Consider the following 14,639-nt stretch of genomic DNA (forward strand, 5'->3'; position numbering starts at 1 on the left):
CAGCCTGGTCTACAGAGCGAGTGCCAGGATAGGCTCCAAAGCTACACAGAGAAACCCTATCTCGAAAAACAAAAAACAAACAAAACAACAACAACAAAAGGAAAATGCTGGCCCAAGTACACCGCCAGCCAAACTAGTAAGATCATGATAACCACACAGCTTAATTGCACCCTGCCACCCCACATTTCTTAGCAGGCTTTTTAAAACTCACTGTGTATCCCAAGATGACCTTGAATTTCTGATTCTCCTGTCTCTTATCTCTCAAGGTCTGGAATTACAGCTATGTGACATCACATCTGATTTACGCAGTGCGGGGACTTGAACCTGGGGCTCCCTGCATAAAACAAACATCCGATAACGGCTCTCTTTGCTTATGAAATACGCAGACATATGCTGCTTCGTGGCAATATTGTGATGGACACGGTAACTATTAGCTACCTCGCTTTGCAAAAGAGGAATGGATGTCCAATGACCCGATTTCCTCTATTCTCTATGCTGTGTTCACGGAACCAGGGACAGAGCCCAGAACTTCAGCAAGACCAGCAAGCTCTGTGCCACTGAGCTCTGCAGAGACTTCAAGTGGCCCCTGATGGAGCTCAGGTCTGCACCTAGTGCCAGTCACACAGGCCTGTGTGGGCTTGCATTATTTCTGGCCCTGGGGTGTTCGCGATCAGCAGACCTGGACTGAACCCCTGAGAGTTCTCGGCAGTGCTACAGCGTATGTGCTAGGCTAACGAAAATGTAGCACTCCAAATTAAAGGAATGAACATTCATTCATTCGCCAAGAACGAAGATGTAGCACCCCAAATTAAAGGAACAAACATATACTCGTTCACCAAGAAAGATTCTAAATATTTAGATGAAAAGCAGTTGTTTGCTAAATAAAAAATCTTTTAAAAATGGGAAAGAACAAACGAATGAGATGAACTGGATAAATGCCTAACCGATTATGAGTAAATGCCTGTGTGACATGGGAGCCTTGGAGGTTGACCTTAGATTAGTTGTTCTTAGACTGGTCAGAGGGAAACTAAATGAGGAGTATATAGACGATTTAAAAAAAATAACCACACATCTGGATCGTTACGCGCCACACAAGTGAGGGGGACAGGAGGGACAAAGCAGAGTTACAGAGATTAGTAACTGGAGCTTGGGAGAAAGTGATCTAAATTTGTGTAGCCTGAGGCATGACTCAGGGGACATAATCACAGCCTATAAATACACTCCAACCAGCAAAATGTGGTAGATAAAGCCAATGAATTATTCACAGCCTCGCATTCCGGTCATTTCTCTTTGTCTAAGGGAGGCAACACTTTGTACCTGAGCTGGGGTGATCCTCAGAACGCAAACAGCTTTGGTTTTGAGACGGTGTCTTTGGTGTCTCGTACTCTGGCCGCCAAGTTTGTGATCTTCCTCTCCTGCCCTTCCAAGTGCTGGCCTTACACAGTACATCACCATGCTAAGCCCTAGTGATGGGTTATTTGATTTTCCCTTTCTTCCTTCCTTCCTTCCTCCCTCCCTTCCTTCCTTCCTTCCTCCCTCCCTCCCTCCCTCTCTTCCTTCCTTTCTTTCTTCCTTCCTTCCTTCCTCCCTCCCTCCCTCCCTCCCTCTCTTCCCCTCTTCCTTCCTTCCTTCCTTTCTTCCTTCCTTTCTTTTTTCCCCTTACAGATCTTTTGCACATATATTATGGTTTCCAGTGTCGTGTTTTTATGGGATTTATGTGTGTGTGAATGTGTGTCTCTGATGTGTTCCTTGTGCTTTTTGAGGGTTGCGGTGGGGTTGGGGGGAGACCTCTTTTTCTCCTGGTAGTTTGCTTCCTCCTATTCCAGTCCCTTTGTTTTTGTCTTATTTTATTTTTATTTTGTTAAGTTGCCTGATTGTATTCTAATGAGAGAGTGAAAGAAAGAGTACGGATTGGGGTGGGTGGGGGATGGGAGATCTGGGAGGATCTGGAGAGGGGAAACCATAATTAGAATATATAATATGGGAAAATGTATTTTCAACAAAAAGTAGAATGGCTTGCAAAAAAGTAAACTAGGACTAAACAGTGGTGTTGCACACCTTCAATCCTTGCCCTGGGGGAGGCAGAGGCAGAGGCAGAGGCAGATGAATCTCTGTGAGTTTGAGGCCAGTCTGGTCTACAGAGTGAGTTCCCAGAAGAGCCAGGGCTACACAGAGAAACGAAGAAGAAGGAGAAGGAGAAGGAGAAGGAGGAGAAGGAGGAGGAGGAGGAGAAGAAGAAGAAGAAGAAGAAGAAGAAGAAGAAGAAGAAGAAGAAGAAGAAGAAGAAGAAGAAGAAGAAGAAGAAGAAGAAGAAGAAGAAGAAGAAGGAGAAGAAGGAGAAGAAGGAGAAGAAGAAGAAGAAGAAGAAGAAGAAGAAGAAGAAGAAGGAGAAGAAGGAGAAGAAGAAGGAGAAGAAGAAGAAGAAGAAGAAGAAGAAGAAGAAGAAGAAGAAGAAGAAGAAGAAGAAGAAGAAGAAGAAGAAGAAGAAGAAGGAGAAGAAGAAGAAGAAGAAGAAGAAGAAGAAGAAGAAGAAGAAGAAGAAGAAGAAGGAGAAGAAGGAGAAGAAGGAGAAGAAGAAGAAGAAGAAGAAGAAGAAGAAGAAGAAGAAGAAGAAGAAGAAGAAGAAGAAGAAGAAGAAGAAGAAGAAGAAGAAGAAGAAGAAGAAGAAGAACTCTACAGAGTCTTGACTGGACAGTTTCGCAGTTAACAGGGTGTCTCTATTTTCTTTCCACTTTGATACAGAAAACCGCAGAAAAGGATTAACATGCCCCACTCGCACTAGATTAAAAAAATAGAACATGAAAAATGAAGTATCACACGAAATGCTTGGCTTTCGGAGAACACACAGGTTTAGAAGTCAAAGCTATGGGCTCACAGCCCACAGGTCAAACCGCGAACGCTGTCCACAGTCACAGTCTTCCCATCACCGCAGACCCACCCTTCTTGGTCTCACCTGGTAAACAACATCTCCCATACCCAGGTGTCTTTGTGCCCCACTGACTTGTGCGAACTATCACTAGTTATCACTTGATGACTCAAACAGGGGGCTTCAAAAGTCATCACTTTTCACACATTCCTTCCACCAGAGAGGAATTTGCATAGTTTCTGGGCTTTCTATTAAACCCTGTGATCTTCATAAGCCACAAGGTATTTTGAAGAAAACCTACCTGGTTCCAACCCTGGAGCAGCAGCCTAAATGGCTGAAATTCTCCAAACCGCAGCCAGCCCAGGTATTCCAGAGTCCACAGAGCCAAGCAATACTCTCTCTCTCTTTCCCATTCCCAGACTATTAGAAGCCTGTCTACATGTAGCTCTATGGGGTACTGAGTCTTTAAATGTGAATCCATATTAACGCAGCAGCAGACTGGCTGTTATGGCAGGATATTTCCCCAGTGAAGGTTCTCACATGGCTTTTTATTACTCCACATGAATTTTAAGGCAGACTGAGGCGTTATGCTGGAGTGTTGGCCAAAGGCTACCTGCTGGGAATGTGGCCTGCCAATCCCAGGAACTGGTCCCTAGGTAGGAATGATGAGTGTCCTGGGGATAGCGCCAGCCACAGAGAGACCATCTGGGGCTTGTTTCTCGGCTCTCAGCCATAGCCGCTCCCTTCACGCTCCAAATTCCAAATGGCCATCTTTTTTCCCAGAAGGTGGCCCAAGGGCACGTCTGTTGAAGCTGTATCTCTGTGATAATATCACTTCCCAGAAAGTATGCACTTTTGCTAACTATGATAAGCACACACACACACACACACACACACACACACACACGGCCTTGCATAAATGCCATATGGTGGACACAGAGGTCCATCAAATTCTCATGGATGCACACGCGCGTACACAGAACGGTGGAGCATGTGGCATTTCCTCCCTCACCGGTGTTCACCACAAGCACAGATGCATGAGCAAGTGTTGCTGGGAACAACATCCTACAAGAAGAATTTAGCAGGAGCTCAACCTCCATCAGATGCTTCTTTAGAATTGGTGGAATTTGCCAGAGCCACGGCATCAACACAGAATTATGGGAATTGGGAACAAAGGGATTATTCCTACTAGGAATGACAGGCTGAGTCTGAGTTCATCTGGAAAGTTTGGCTAACTAAAAGTGATGTCTTTTGTGCTGGAATCTTTCTACCTAAAAGCTCTTAAAAGGCTGTAATTATTCTGAGTTTCCAATTCAGCTCTTTTCAAATTAAGCCTTTTATTCTCTTCAGGGCTCTGCAAGCTCCCTCCGTGTGAACTGGGGGCATTTGCCAGGCACTGGGATGGCAAACTTATATTGGTTTTCTATACGTATCCATTTCCGGCGAGTTCTACACAGCTTTCGCATCCTCTGCGCCAAGAAAAACAAAGAAGCATTTGCACATCAAAACCTTTATCTTGTGCCCAGCCCTAGAATCCCTGAGCATGGCAAAATAAATCACCTATTAAGCAATGGCTGGTAACAGCCCAGGCAAAGTTGCTTTGCAAGCCAGGGCCTTTCTTCAAGGATAAAACCAGGTAAGGCAAGATCTCAGGCTTACCTCGTGGCTTCTGGGTCCCAGATCACCATGTCAGCGTCCGAGCCAACGGCTATCCTTCCTTTTCTCGGATACAGATTAAAGATCTTGGCTGCGTTTGTGCTGGTAACGGCCACAAATCTGTTTTCATCCATTTTCCCACTGTGCTGTTAAGAAGGGAGATGCTTTTGCTGTGATAACCAAACACTTAAGCCTCCTCTGGGTACTCAGAGGAAACACTTACCATCCATTCACCCAAACGATACTGTATCCCGTTCCCTACATCAAAGAGCTGCGTCTGTATATGCTCAGTATCAACCAGTTGCATCACTGATGAAGATGATGGCTTATAGAAGCCTGGAGATGACTTTTCAAAAATCCTAGCACATTAAAAGACAAATCTACTATTTCCTCCCATCTACCCCCCCACCCAAGATTACTACACATGATCGCTAAACGCTGACAATGAATTTTCCATTCCCGTATAAAGTTTTCTACCACCTACAACACTTAGGATCTGCCCTGTGTATTGCAGACCTACGATTTGTGAGATGATTGTGTAAATACTAGGTAAAATACTGAATAGTCAAAAGGAGACAGGTTATAACGATTTTAAATTAGTTGACAAGGCTTTGAGAAGATAGAAGATAAGCAGGAGAGGTACAGTTTTGTTCAATTTAAATTTATGTAAACCGGAAATCTTGGAAAGTCTACTTTAAGAAATTTTAATATGGAGTCCTTATAGGGCTTATATATGTATATGACAAGACATCCCTTAATATTTATTTAGTGATTTCTAATAATCTCAGAAGCAGGTCATCTTACTGTCTCAGAAAATTATACAATTTCATACATGTTAAACAAATATTCAATTATTTAATGATCATATTTAAAGGTGTATATAATATAACTATGTCTTTATGTATGATGGGAACTATAATGAGTTATGAAAATCTGATGTTATAAAGGTATTTACCGTAATAGCACAAGTTTAAGGAGGGAAGTTGCATTATAATCTAGAATATTTAAGCCAGGAGAAAGAGAAGGGAATCATCAGGGATGTTAGAGGTAAAAGAGGAGGGGGCGTGGTCAAAGAGGAAGATCAACACAGGGTTAGAACCAGAGAGATGTTTTGAAGACCCTTGTACTAAACTGATTGCTCAAACACTCCATTTGGTCATGGACAACACGGAAGTGTTTTTGAGAGGACGGTAACAGAGCTTCTCCTAGGAGTGGCGCCTCCCGGATAGGGCAGACCGGAACACTTGGTCACTTTGAATAAGGACATCAACTTTGAGGCTGTGAGGATGATTCAAACAAAATACGAGCCCCCATGAGACGGATATAGGCATGAGGAGGCGTTCTGAGGACACAAATCAATGAGACTCGGTGAATAAATAATGAGTGCGCCGACTAGTCTTATGTCAACCTGACACAGAGAAAATTCCTCCGTTAACCTGGATGCATGGCGTTTTCTTCATTAGCGATTGATCGGGGGCGGGGCCGTAGTCAGTATTGTGGGCGGTGCCATCCCTGGGCTGGTGGTCCCGGGCTCTATAAGAAGGCCGACTGAGCAAGCCATCGTGAGTGCACCGGTATGCAGAGCCCCTCCACGGCATCTGCACCAGCTCCCGCCTCCAGGCTCCTGCCCCGTTTGAGTTCCTTCAGTGACGGACTGCGACGTGGAAATGTGAGCTGAATCAACCCCCTCCTCCCCAGCTTGCTTTGGTCACCGTGTCTCGTCTCGGCGAGACACCCTGCGTAAGGACAATGAGAACTAGAAACGGCAGCAAATGTAGGAGAAACTCACCAAAGAGAATTCTCCAGTGTGAGATATGATTAACTGATTGACGTGTCATCTAGGAGAGGGGTCTTTGAAAAGCATGGCAGTGGGAGCCTGGGGGTCTACCTAGTCTTTCTGTAGACCTATAAGACTACACATGTCACCAGTAGAGACAGCTTAACTAACACACAATCTGTCTGTGGGGCTCTACTCCATCCTGGGGGGAAAAGTTTTCTTCATTCTCTCTTATTGCTAGTTTTAAAAATCGCTTTGCCCATAGATTTCAGTATCTATATAATTTCAGACAGAAAATTTAATATCCTTCATATATTGCTCTTCATCCTTTCAAATATTTACATTAATGACACGTGAAGAATAACCCTATCTGGGCCCAGTGGGAAAAGCCCACTGTTTACTGACAGTGCCCTGGAGGGTGGGAAGGGATGGGGTTGACAGCGACTGTGTGACTCCCAGTTTATCCTGAGAGGTGAGGCGGGGGAGGGGCTTCCTATGAGGGCTTGGGGTCCCCGGACGACATGATTTTGTGCGGAACTCACCACGCCCTTTTCCCATATCACCGACATCCGGTCCTCAACACCGTTCACCCCGTTGGGAATCTTAGTGAAGTCGTCTTTGCCCAGAGCTTTTTGGCAGGTGTTGAAGGTGCAGTTGTCACTCCCTGTTGTGGTCAGATCGCCACTGTAAAGAATGAAAGAGAGAGAGAGAGAGAGACCAATGAGGAGGCGAGGAGACAGCAGGTGTAGAGGAAACTCCTTGGTGTCTCTTAGCCTCTGTCTGCCTGCAATGGGAGGAGGCACGGGTAGACTTTCTGGGTGCATATCTTGCCTCTCCTCTGTGTTCATCGTTGGAAACACTTTTCCAGAACACATCATAAGGATTACGATGCAGAATCCCCCCCCAGCAAGCATGTCTTTTCCTGTTTTGTAAGTTTCCCAGGCTAGATGGAGGAAGGTGACTAGTTGGAGGAAGGAATGATCTGTGAGATGACAGGGTGAATGCTGGACTCTGACCAAGACATGAGTCCGTGGCGAGCTTGTCGATTATGGTTGCATGGACCTGACAATGTTAACAGGGGTGCTAGGAGCAATGTAGGTAGAAGTTTCTGTGTGTGTGTGTGTGTGTGTGTGTGTGTGTGTGTGTGTGTGTGTGTGTGTAAAATGTCATGCATAATATCATCATGGTGACCTATGACAATGGAGGCTTGTCCTCCAGATCAACCCATGGCCAGATGTCCATACACTTTGAACACAGGTGCTAAGAACAGCTGTGTCACCAGGGACAAAAATACTTTCTGGGATACAGAAGGGTGGGGGAGGAAGGAAGTTAGAAAAGAGAACAACTTTTGGTGTGTGTGTGTGTGTGTGTGTGTGTGTGTGTGTGTGGTGTAAAGCTCCCCATTAACTCAAGTTTGGGGACGTGTGAATGGGGGCATGGTAGAATGTTCAGAATGACTAGAAAGGGCTATTATCTGAACAACAACTTAGTCCTTAGATCATATCATCTTAGAGCATGATAAGTCCAGCGTTTTGTGCTCCCCAGAAGACCAGAAGGGTCCACAAAAACTGTAGGTATAGGAACAATTCTCCTCTACCCAAAGATGAGACTTGTAAAGGGTTATCTTTCACCCAAACACGTTACAGTCATCTGAAAAGTTATTACTTAGCCAACAGATTCATGAGGAAGCCAGGTGTTGAAGGATCGGGTCTCAGTGGAGGACCCATTACATGGTGGGCTGCATGGTGCCATTCCTTACTCCAGTGGTGCGTGCCGTCAGTGCCAAGACCTGCCGCGATCGGTTCTCCGTAGACCACCTTTCCTGGAATGTCCAAAGGCAGGACTCAGCCCCTTAATGCACTTTTAAGGAAACCACTGGACAAACACAGAGATTGCCATCTCTGTCCCAATAGGGGATGATGCTATAGCTTAACCATTTTGTGACCAGGACTCAATAGCTAATGACTGATAATTATTGAGCCTTGACTGTGTTCAATGTCCTAGCCACTTGACATCAAGCTGGCTACTTGCTTTGTTTCGATCAATTAGATTAATCAAAAATGACATGTTCTGCCTCCAAGCCTAGGCTATTACAACCGTCTCAGATTCTGCTATCTCTTTTTCTTCTGTCATCACTCTGGGAGCATCACAGAGAGGAAGAGGCTATCTAGCGGAGATAGAGCCAACCCATGATGGTCGTGGACACGAAGGAAAAGAGGAAGTAAACCTCTAGCTGTGAGAGCCTCCTATATTTGGCTCCACTGTTATTGAAGCATAACCCAGAGGATGCCAGGGGCTACAATGCGACCTGATAGTGCGATTTGAAAAATTCTATTGGGTAAGTGCTTTCAGTGTCTCGATTAAAGATAAATCTACAGGGTTATGTAATTTCTCTGCAGCTACTTTTTTAGTTTTCTTTTTTTTTTTTTTGAGATAGGGTTTCTCTGTGGCTTTGGAGGCTGTCCTGGAGCTCGCTCTTGTAGACCAGGCTGGTCTCGAACTCACAGAGGTCCTCCTGCCTGTACCTCCTGAGGGCTGGGATTAAAGGCGTGCGCTACCACTCCCTGGCCCTATCTCTCTGCAGCTACTTTATATACACCATACATATGTGGTGTGGACCAGGCAGGAACTGAATACATCAATTTTGTGTCAGTGGCTTCAACTCTATACCATTAATGAATCCATCAGGCTCCAACCATGGTGTATCTCTGCCACAGATTAATTGGTAACCTTTTAACACCCTCTACAGGAACTTTCTCTGAAGACCTATATTCAATAAAGGAACACTCAGATAATAAAATTGTGGCCCGAAATATGCGTGCAAACCAGGCCATCCAAAGCACACAGTGTCAGAAAACTTAATAGCGCACAATGAATTTGAATTTAAAATCAGGCTCCTATCTGATTAGCATTTGTCAGAATAATAGATTCACTGGCAGCAACCTCATCACACGCAAGTAATCAAAAAGAGAGAGAGAGACAGAGAGAGAGAGACAGAGAGAGAGAGAGACAGAGAGAGAGACAGAGACAGAGACAGAGACAGAGACAGAGAGCAGAGACAGAGAGAAACATGGTGAGGAGATTGCAGCATGCCAAATGAGCTCACTCTGGTTAATCAGATGATAATTTTTAGTTACAATCCAGATACGTGACCGAAGGTAACTGATTTCCTTAGGGAGTTACACACAGTGGATGACCACCAGCTGCCCAAATCTTCTAAATGGAAACGAAGCACCCTATTATCTCACAGATCCATGCCTCCTCCAAACTACCCTCTTCCTCCAGTTAGCCTAGGAAACAGAGAAACCGTAAAAAGCGAGGCTTGCTAAAGCCTAGGGATTTGACTTCTTAAGTAACCAAGTTCCACTCGCCGGCCTGCGAAAGTGATCCAACCCCCCGCCCCCAGGAACCCAGACACTGCTCCTAGGCTTTGCTTCTTCGACACACCCACGCCCACGCCCCCTCCAGGTCCACACTGCCCTGAACTCCAGAAGAGAGAAATGACTTTAGCATCTCTCAGGGGCATGCGGGACAAACAGCAGTCGTGTAGAGTGAACTAAGAGGTAGCAGTCGCTATTGTGAGAGGCCACGCAAGCTCCGTTTGTACTCCGAAGAGAACTTGGCTGTCCCGGGGTCTCTTCTCCCAGTTGCTGGGACGAGGCGACTCTGACTTGATTGGCAGTCGCTTCATGAGGTGCCGCCTCAGGATTTTCCACGATGCTTCATCCTCAAGGAAAGGTCCTTGTCACGTGTTCAGTTCAATCAGTCGGCACAACAAGATGGTACCGGAGCATGGCTCCCTGACTTCTCCCATCTTAATAGCTCTTGGGAAAAAATTAAATGCCACTGTCTGTCAGAGTCCGCCAGGTTCCTCTGAAAGCAGATGATGGGTAATTTCCTCAGAAGGGCTAAGCTCCTTTCAGATGTGACAGGCTAGTTTTTTTTTTTAGTGTACACAAGCTCTTCATTAAGGGGTCTATTTTCATCTTTATTCTCATTACATATGTATGAACATAAAAAAATTAAAAATAAAAATTCCAAATGCCTCGTTGCTCCCTTCCACAAGTTTGAAAAGACCAGAACTCACAAAAAGAAGTATAAAGGAGAAGAAAACCAATGAATCTGGTAGTTCAGAAATTGGAGAATCAAACTACAACGTCCAACCTAATTATGAGTCCTGATAGGTTTGAGCTAAAAACAAGGCATGGGAAGTCACTAGCCTAGGTGTGGTATGCGTGACTTTCAAAACTCTTGCCCGTGACCTGACTTGGCCTCACAGCAACACCTCAGGCTGGTTTGATAAATGAAGACATTGATACTCTCTGAGACTGACTGATTTGCCAGAGATACACTCGTGGGCAGTGGCCTCACCAGAATGAAAGCCTTCCTCCTGTGATACAGGACCATGGACACATCGTTCCTAAGGAAAGCGTCTCTCGTTTCTATTCCTTAGTGAAGAGCATACAGTTTTTAAATATCTTCAGTCCCCCACAAGCTGTCTGTGAATGTGACCAAGCAATTAGCCCACTTCCCTTCCTGGTTTCCTTCACTCTGCATTGCAGGCGGCTGTGAACAGCTCCGAGTCCATCTTCTGTCTTCTGATTGTGCTTGCAAGCAGATGGCTCCAATAACTCTCCATCACCGGTTTCCTCTTGATAGGCTGTGCCTTCCCTATCCACAGAGAGTCTCCATAGTCTTTTTCTGTCCTTTGGCATGAAACCAAATCTATGAAGACTCTATCGTCCCGTTGCAACCTCCCGCTTAACTGCATCTCTGAAAGGCTCTAGAGATTTCGGGGTCATGAAGCAAGTTAAGCCAGTGGGACTCTCAGTCACTGGACAGTTTTAAGGGAGGGAAGTGACGGAGCGCACGCTGCTAACCTGCATGGAGCCTTGCACCCTGAGGTCTACAGAAGGAAGTTAAAAGGTGAGGAGAGGCCGTGCGGGTGTTGAGGAGAATGCATTGACTACGAAGTCCAAAGATAGCTACGCTTTTCAAAGCAAATGCCCTACTAAGTAATAGGGTGAAGGCCTGTTGAGCTGCACTGACTCAAAATCATATTTTTTTTTTTTTTTTGGTTTTTCAAGACAGGGTTTCTCTGTGGCTTTGGAGCCTGTCCTGGAACTAGCTCTTATAGACCAGGCTGGCCTCGAACTCACAGAGATCCGCCTGCCTCTGCCTCCCGAGTGCTGGGATTAAAGGCGTGCACCACCACCGCCCGGCTCAAAATCGTTTTTCTTTAGGAAGAAGAAAATACTTGAAGAGAAAATTAAACAGAGGCAGGGTAGTAGAACAGTTTGTGCAGATGTGAGTTCAAATCCTGATGTTGTATGTTTTAGCATGTGATGAATCAATGTTCTTCATCTCAGTTTTCTCAGGACAGAGAAAGCAAAGGAAAACATTTTGTAAAATAAAAGCAAAACCAAGATATTTTTTAAAGCAGAAGAAAAAAGTGGAAGGCAATGAAGATGTTGGTGGAGTTGATCCCAGGGAAAGTAAATAAGCAAACCGAGAAAATAAATAGGGAAGAAATAACAGAAGAAAAAACTTCAGAATCAAAAATCAGCCTTCAGATTAAACTATGCCCTAAACATGAAGGGGAATTATTCAATGCTTATGATCCAATGTGGGTTTAATGAAATTTATATATCCCTAGGATGGGGGGGGGGGAAATGAGACTATTCCAGATAGTAAACTGGTTAGAGAGAAAAAGCAAACAGTTGTGTGGCATTGGTAACAGTACCAGAATGAAATCGCTCTGTCAAATAAGTAATTTGTGACTGTCTTAGTTTGGGTTTTTTGTTTTTGTTTTTGTTTTTTTACGAGACAGGGTTTCTCTGTATTGTTTCGGAGGCTATCGGTCCAGCCCAGCCTCGAACTCACAGAGATCCGCCTGCCTCTGCCTCCCGAGTGCTGGGATTAAAGGTGTGCGCCACCACCGCCCGGCTCTTAGTTTGGGTTTTTATTGCTGTGAAGACACACCCTGACCACAGCAACTCTTACGAAGAGAACATTTAGTTGTTGTGCTTTGTTTATAATTCAGAGGTTCAGTCCATCATGACTGTGAGGGCACCAGATCTCATTGTAGATGGTTGTGAGCCACCATGTGGGTGCTGGGAACTGAACTCAGGTCCTCTGGAAGAGCAGCCAGTGCTCTTAACCTCTGAGCCATCTCTCCAGCCCCTATTCTTCCAAAGTGCTAAGATAATGATATGACATTTTTTAAACATAATTGTAAAGCCCCCAAACCAGTTCATTATTTTAAATGTCCAACCAATTAATAATAAAACACAGTGTGTACCCACCCCAGATCTAGACCATGTTCTTTCATAAAGTGAGAAGGTTTGGCTTTGGGTTGGTGGACTTGGACTGGACCTCTAGACCTAGTGATTAAAAAAAACCTTAGAACCCTACTCTGTGAGGCACATATTGTGTTAGCTGTTATGATCACAGCCCATTCCTTCTGGGTATACATTTAGCAGTTGAGGTAGAAAGTTAAATTTAACATCATTGTACCCCTAAGTGACCATAGAGGCCATAAGTGATCGGATAACCTTTGTGCTTGCATTCTGACTTTAATAAGCATTACAAGGCATACACATTAGGTCCAGAGGGTCTGGGATGGGCGCCCAGGCTCTGCATGTTGCTCCTAGACAACACTAGTACCGCATTCTGAGACCTATTGTTAGCCCAGGAAGGAAGAAGCAGGTTGTAAAAGCATTTATATATTTTCACATTATAAACTCGTAAGAATAAGTTCCTTCTTCTTTAAATAAGGTTACAAACAGCGGGTCTCTATTGTACTTTGCTGTTGAGAAATGTTGTTAGAAGATGATGAGTTACATAAGGTAAGCGAATCCTTCACGGAAGGTCAGTGAGGTCCACGGGCTCCTAGCCATTAGCACTTTAAGAATCTGCCCTTGTGTTTGCTGATGCAGTCACCATGGGGGGTGTTTGGGTCTGCTAGTCCCTCTCCTTTTCCTTCTGGCTCCTCCATCACACGCCCTCCCCTCTCCCCTTGCCAGGAGGAGTAACACTCACAGGATGGGTCTGCTCATGCTGAATCATTCTGGAGCTCTACTCTCTATGACAATTGCATACAAGGGTACTGTTTACAGGTTTGCAAAAATACATGCCCATTTAATCTTTGAACCAGCAATCCCACTTCTAGACGATCCTTTCTTTACGTTAGGCGCACAATGGGACCATAAAGATGGTCACGCGCCAATCCATAGTTTGTTCGTATGTTACCTAATGTAGTAAAAGGGACCTTAGAGGCACGGTTAAGAGCCTTGGGGTGGGGAGATCATTCTCAACTAATGGCGTTGGTTCAATGCCCCACAAAGAGCCTTAAGGTGGAGGAGAAAGACAAGAGGCCATCCAGAATAGGATGGCGTGAGCAATGCTCAATGCAGCACGGTCGGCCTTAAACATTCTGGGAAGTGGGAGCCAGGAGCTGAGAAACCTGAGCAGGCTCTGTTGCTGGGAGAGGCAAGGAAGGAGCGGGGCTCTCTATCCTCTAGAGGAGGAAGGGGCGGGGCTCTCCAGACTCCAGGGTACTCTGTCCTGTAGAAGGGTAAGATAACAGATTTAAGTCACTAAGCTTGTGGCAGTTTCTTACAGAGGGGACAGAAAAGCCTCACACCTTCTGCAAACACTGAACAGTCTCTGCAGGAGACCACCACGGTGGTGGTCGTTTGTAAGAGCCGAAGCCACAACAGACCACCAGGGGAGGATTATCTGAGTAAACTCAGCGGCATATTCTCGATCTACAAATGGAAATGATGAAAACCCAACCTCTGAGGGCTAGCCTCGAGGACATATTTCTAACAGAAAAAAACAACAACAACAACAAGGGGAAAATACTAGCATGTTTTTTGTTGTTGTTATTATTTTTTTGTTGTTGTTTTCTTATGAAGGAAAGAAGAGAAACAGAAACATATAGGTAATTTTACTTTTTAAAGAGAAACTGTCCATTTGGGCCTGAAATAAGTGTACAAAAATTTTCTTATGGGCAATGACAAAGAGCTACAAGGAATTAAACTTCTTTGAACAATTTTTTTGCATATAATTTTGAAACTTGGACTAATGTAAAATGATAAGCAGCTCCCACATTCAGGAAGTAAAATTGTATTTAAAACCGATTTAAAATAAAATCAAAATGCCCTTTGATTAAGACTAATAGTTGTCTTTGGCACCTAGATCTTTATAACTGGCTCCTAATTGAATTTTGTCCACCGATAGAACAAGAACGCACCACCAAGAAACAGCTTCCTGCCTGAACTTTCAAAATCAGGCTAGGATAAGATTGACTTTTCTGGATGAGCGGTGGTGGCACAC

The 14,639-nt window shown here is 44.7% G+C and overlaps 1 protein-coding gene across 3 annotated transcripts in view; it reads right to left on the minus strand.

The window, feature by feature from the left end:
* The window catches only part of Dpys (dihydropyrimidinase), a 96,593-nt gene that overhangs the window by 60,055 nt on the left and 21,899 nt on the right, over positions 1-14,639 (minus strand). For 2 of the 3 annotated variants that reach the window (XM_040730468.1, XM_005072629.4), the window contains exons 5-7: positions 7,965-8,121; positions 6,842-6,983; positions 4,526-4,668 (exon numbers count right to left, since the gene is read on the minus strand). In XM_040730468.1, the coding sequence (XP_040586402.1) occupies positions 4,526-4,668; positions 6,842-6,983; positions 7,965-8,121 (442 nt within the window). Of the gene's footprint in view, positions 1-4,045; positions 4,336-4,525; positions 4,669-6,841; positions 6,984-7,964; positions 8,122-14,639 lie in introns of those variants that run through there. The other variant, XM_013115285.3, reaches the window with a different exon arrangement.

The sequence above is a fragment of the Mesocricetus auratus genome, unplaced genomic scaffold (assembly GCF_017639785.1).
Source record: "Mesocricetus auratus isolate SY011 unplaced genomic scaffold, BCM_Maur_2.0 Super-Scaffold_100023, whole genome shotgun sequence".
In the NCBI taxonomy this organism is placed as follows: Eukaryota; Metazoa; Chordata; class Mammalia; order Rodentia; family Cricetidae; genus Mesocricetus; species Mesocricetus auratus.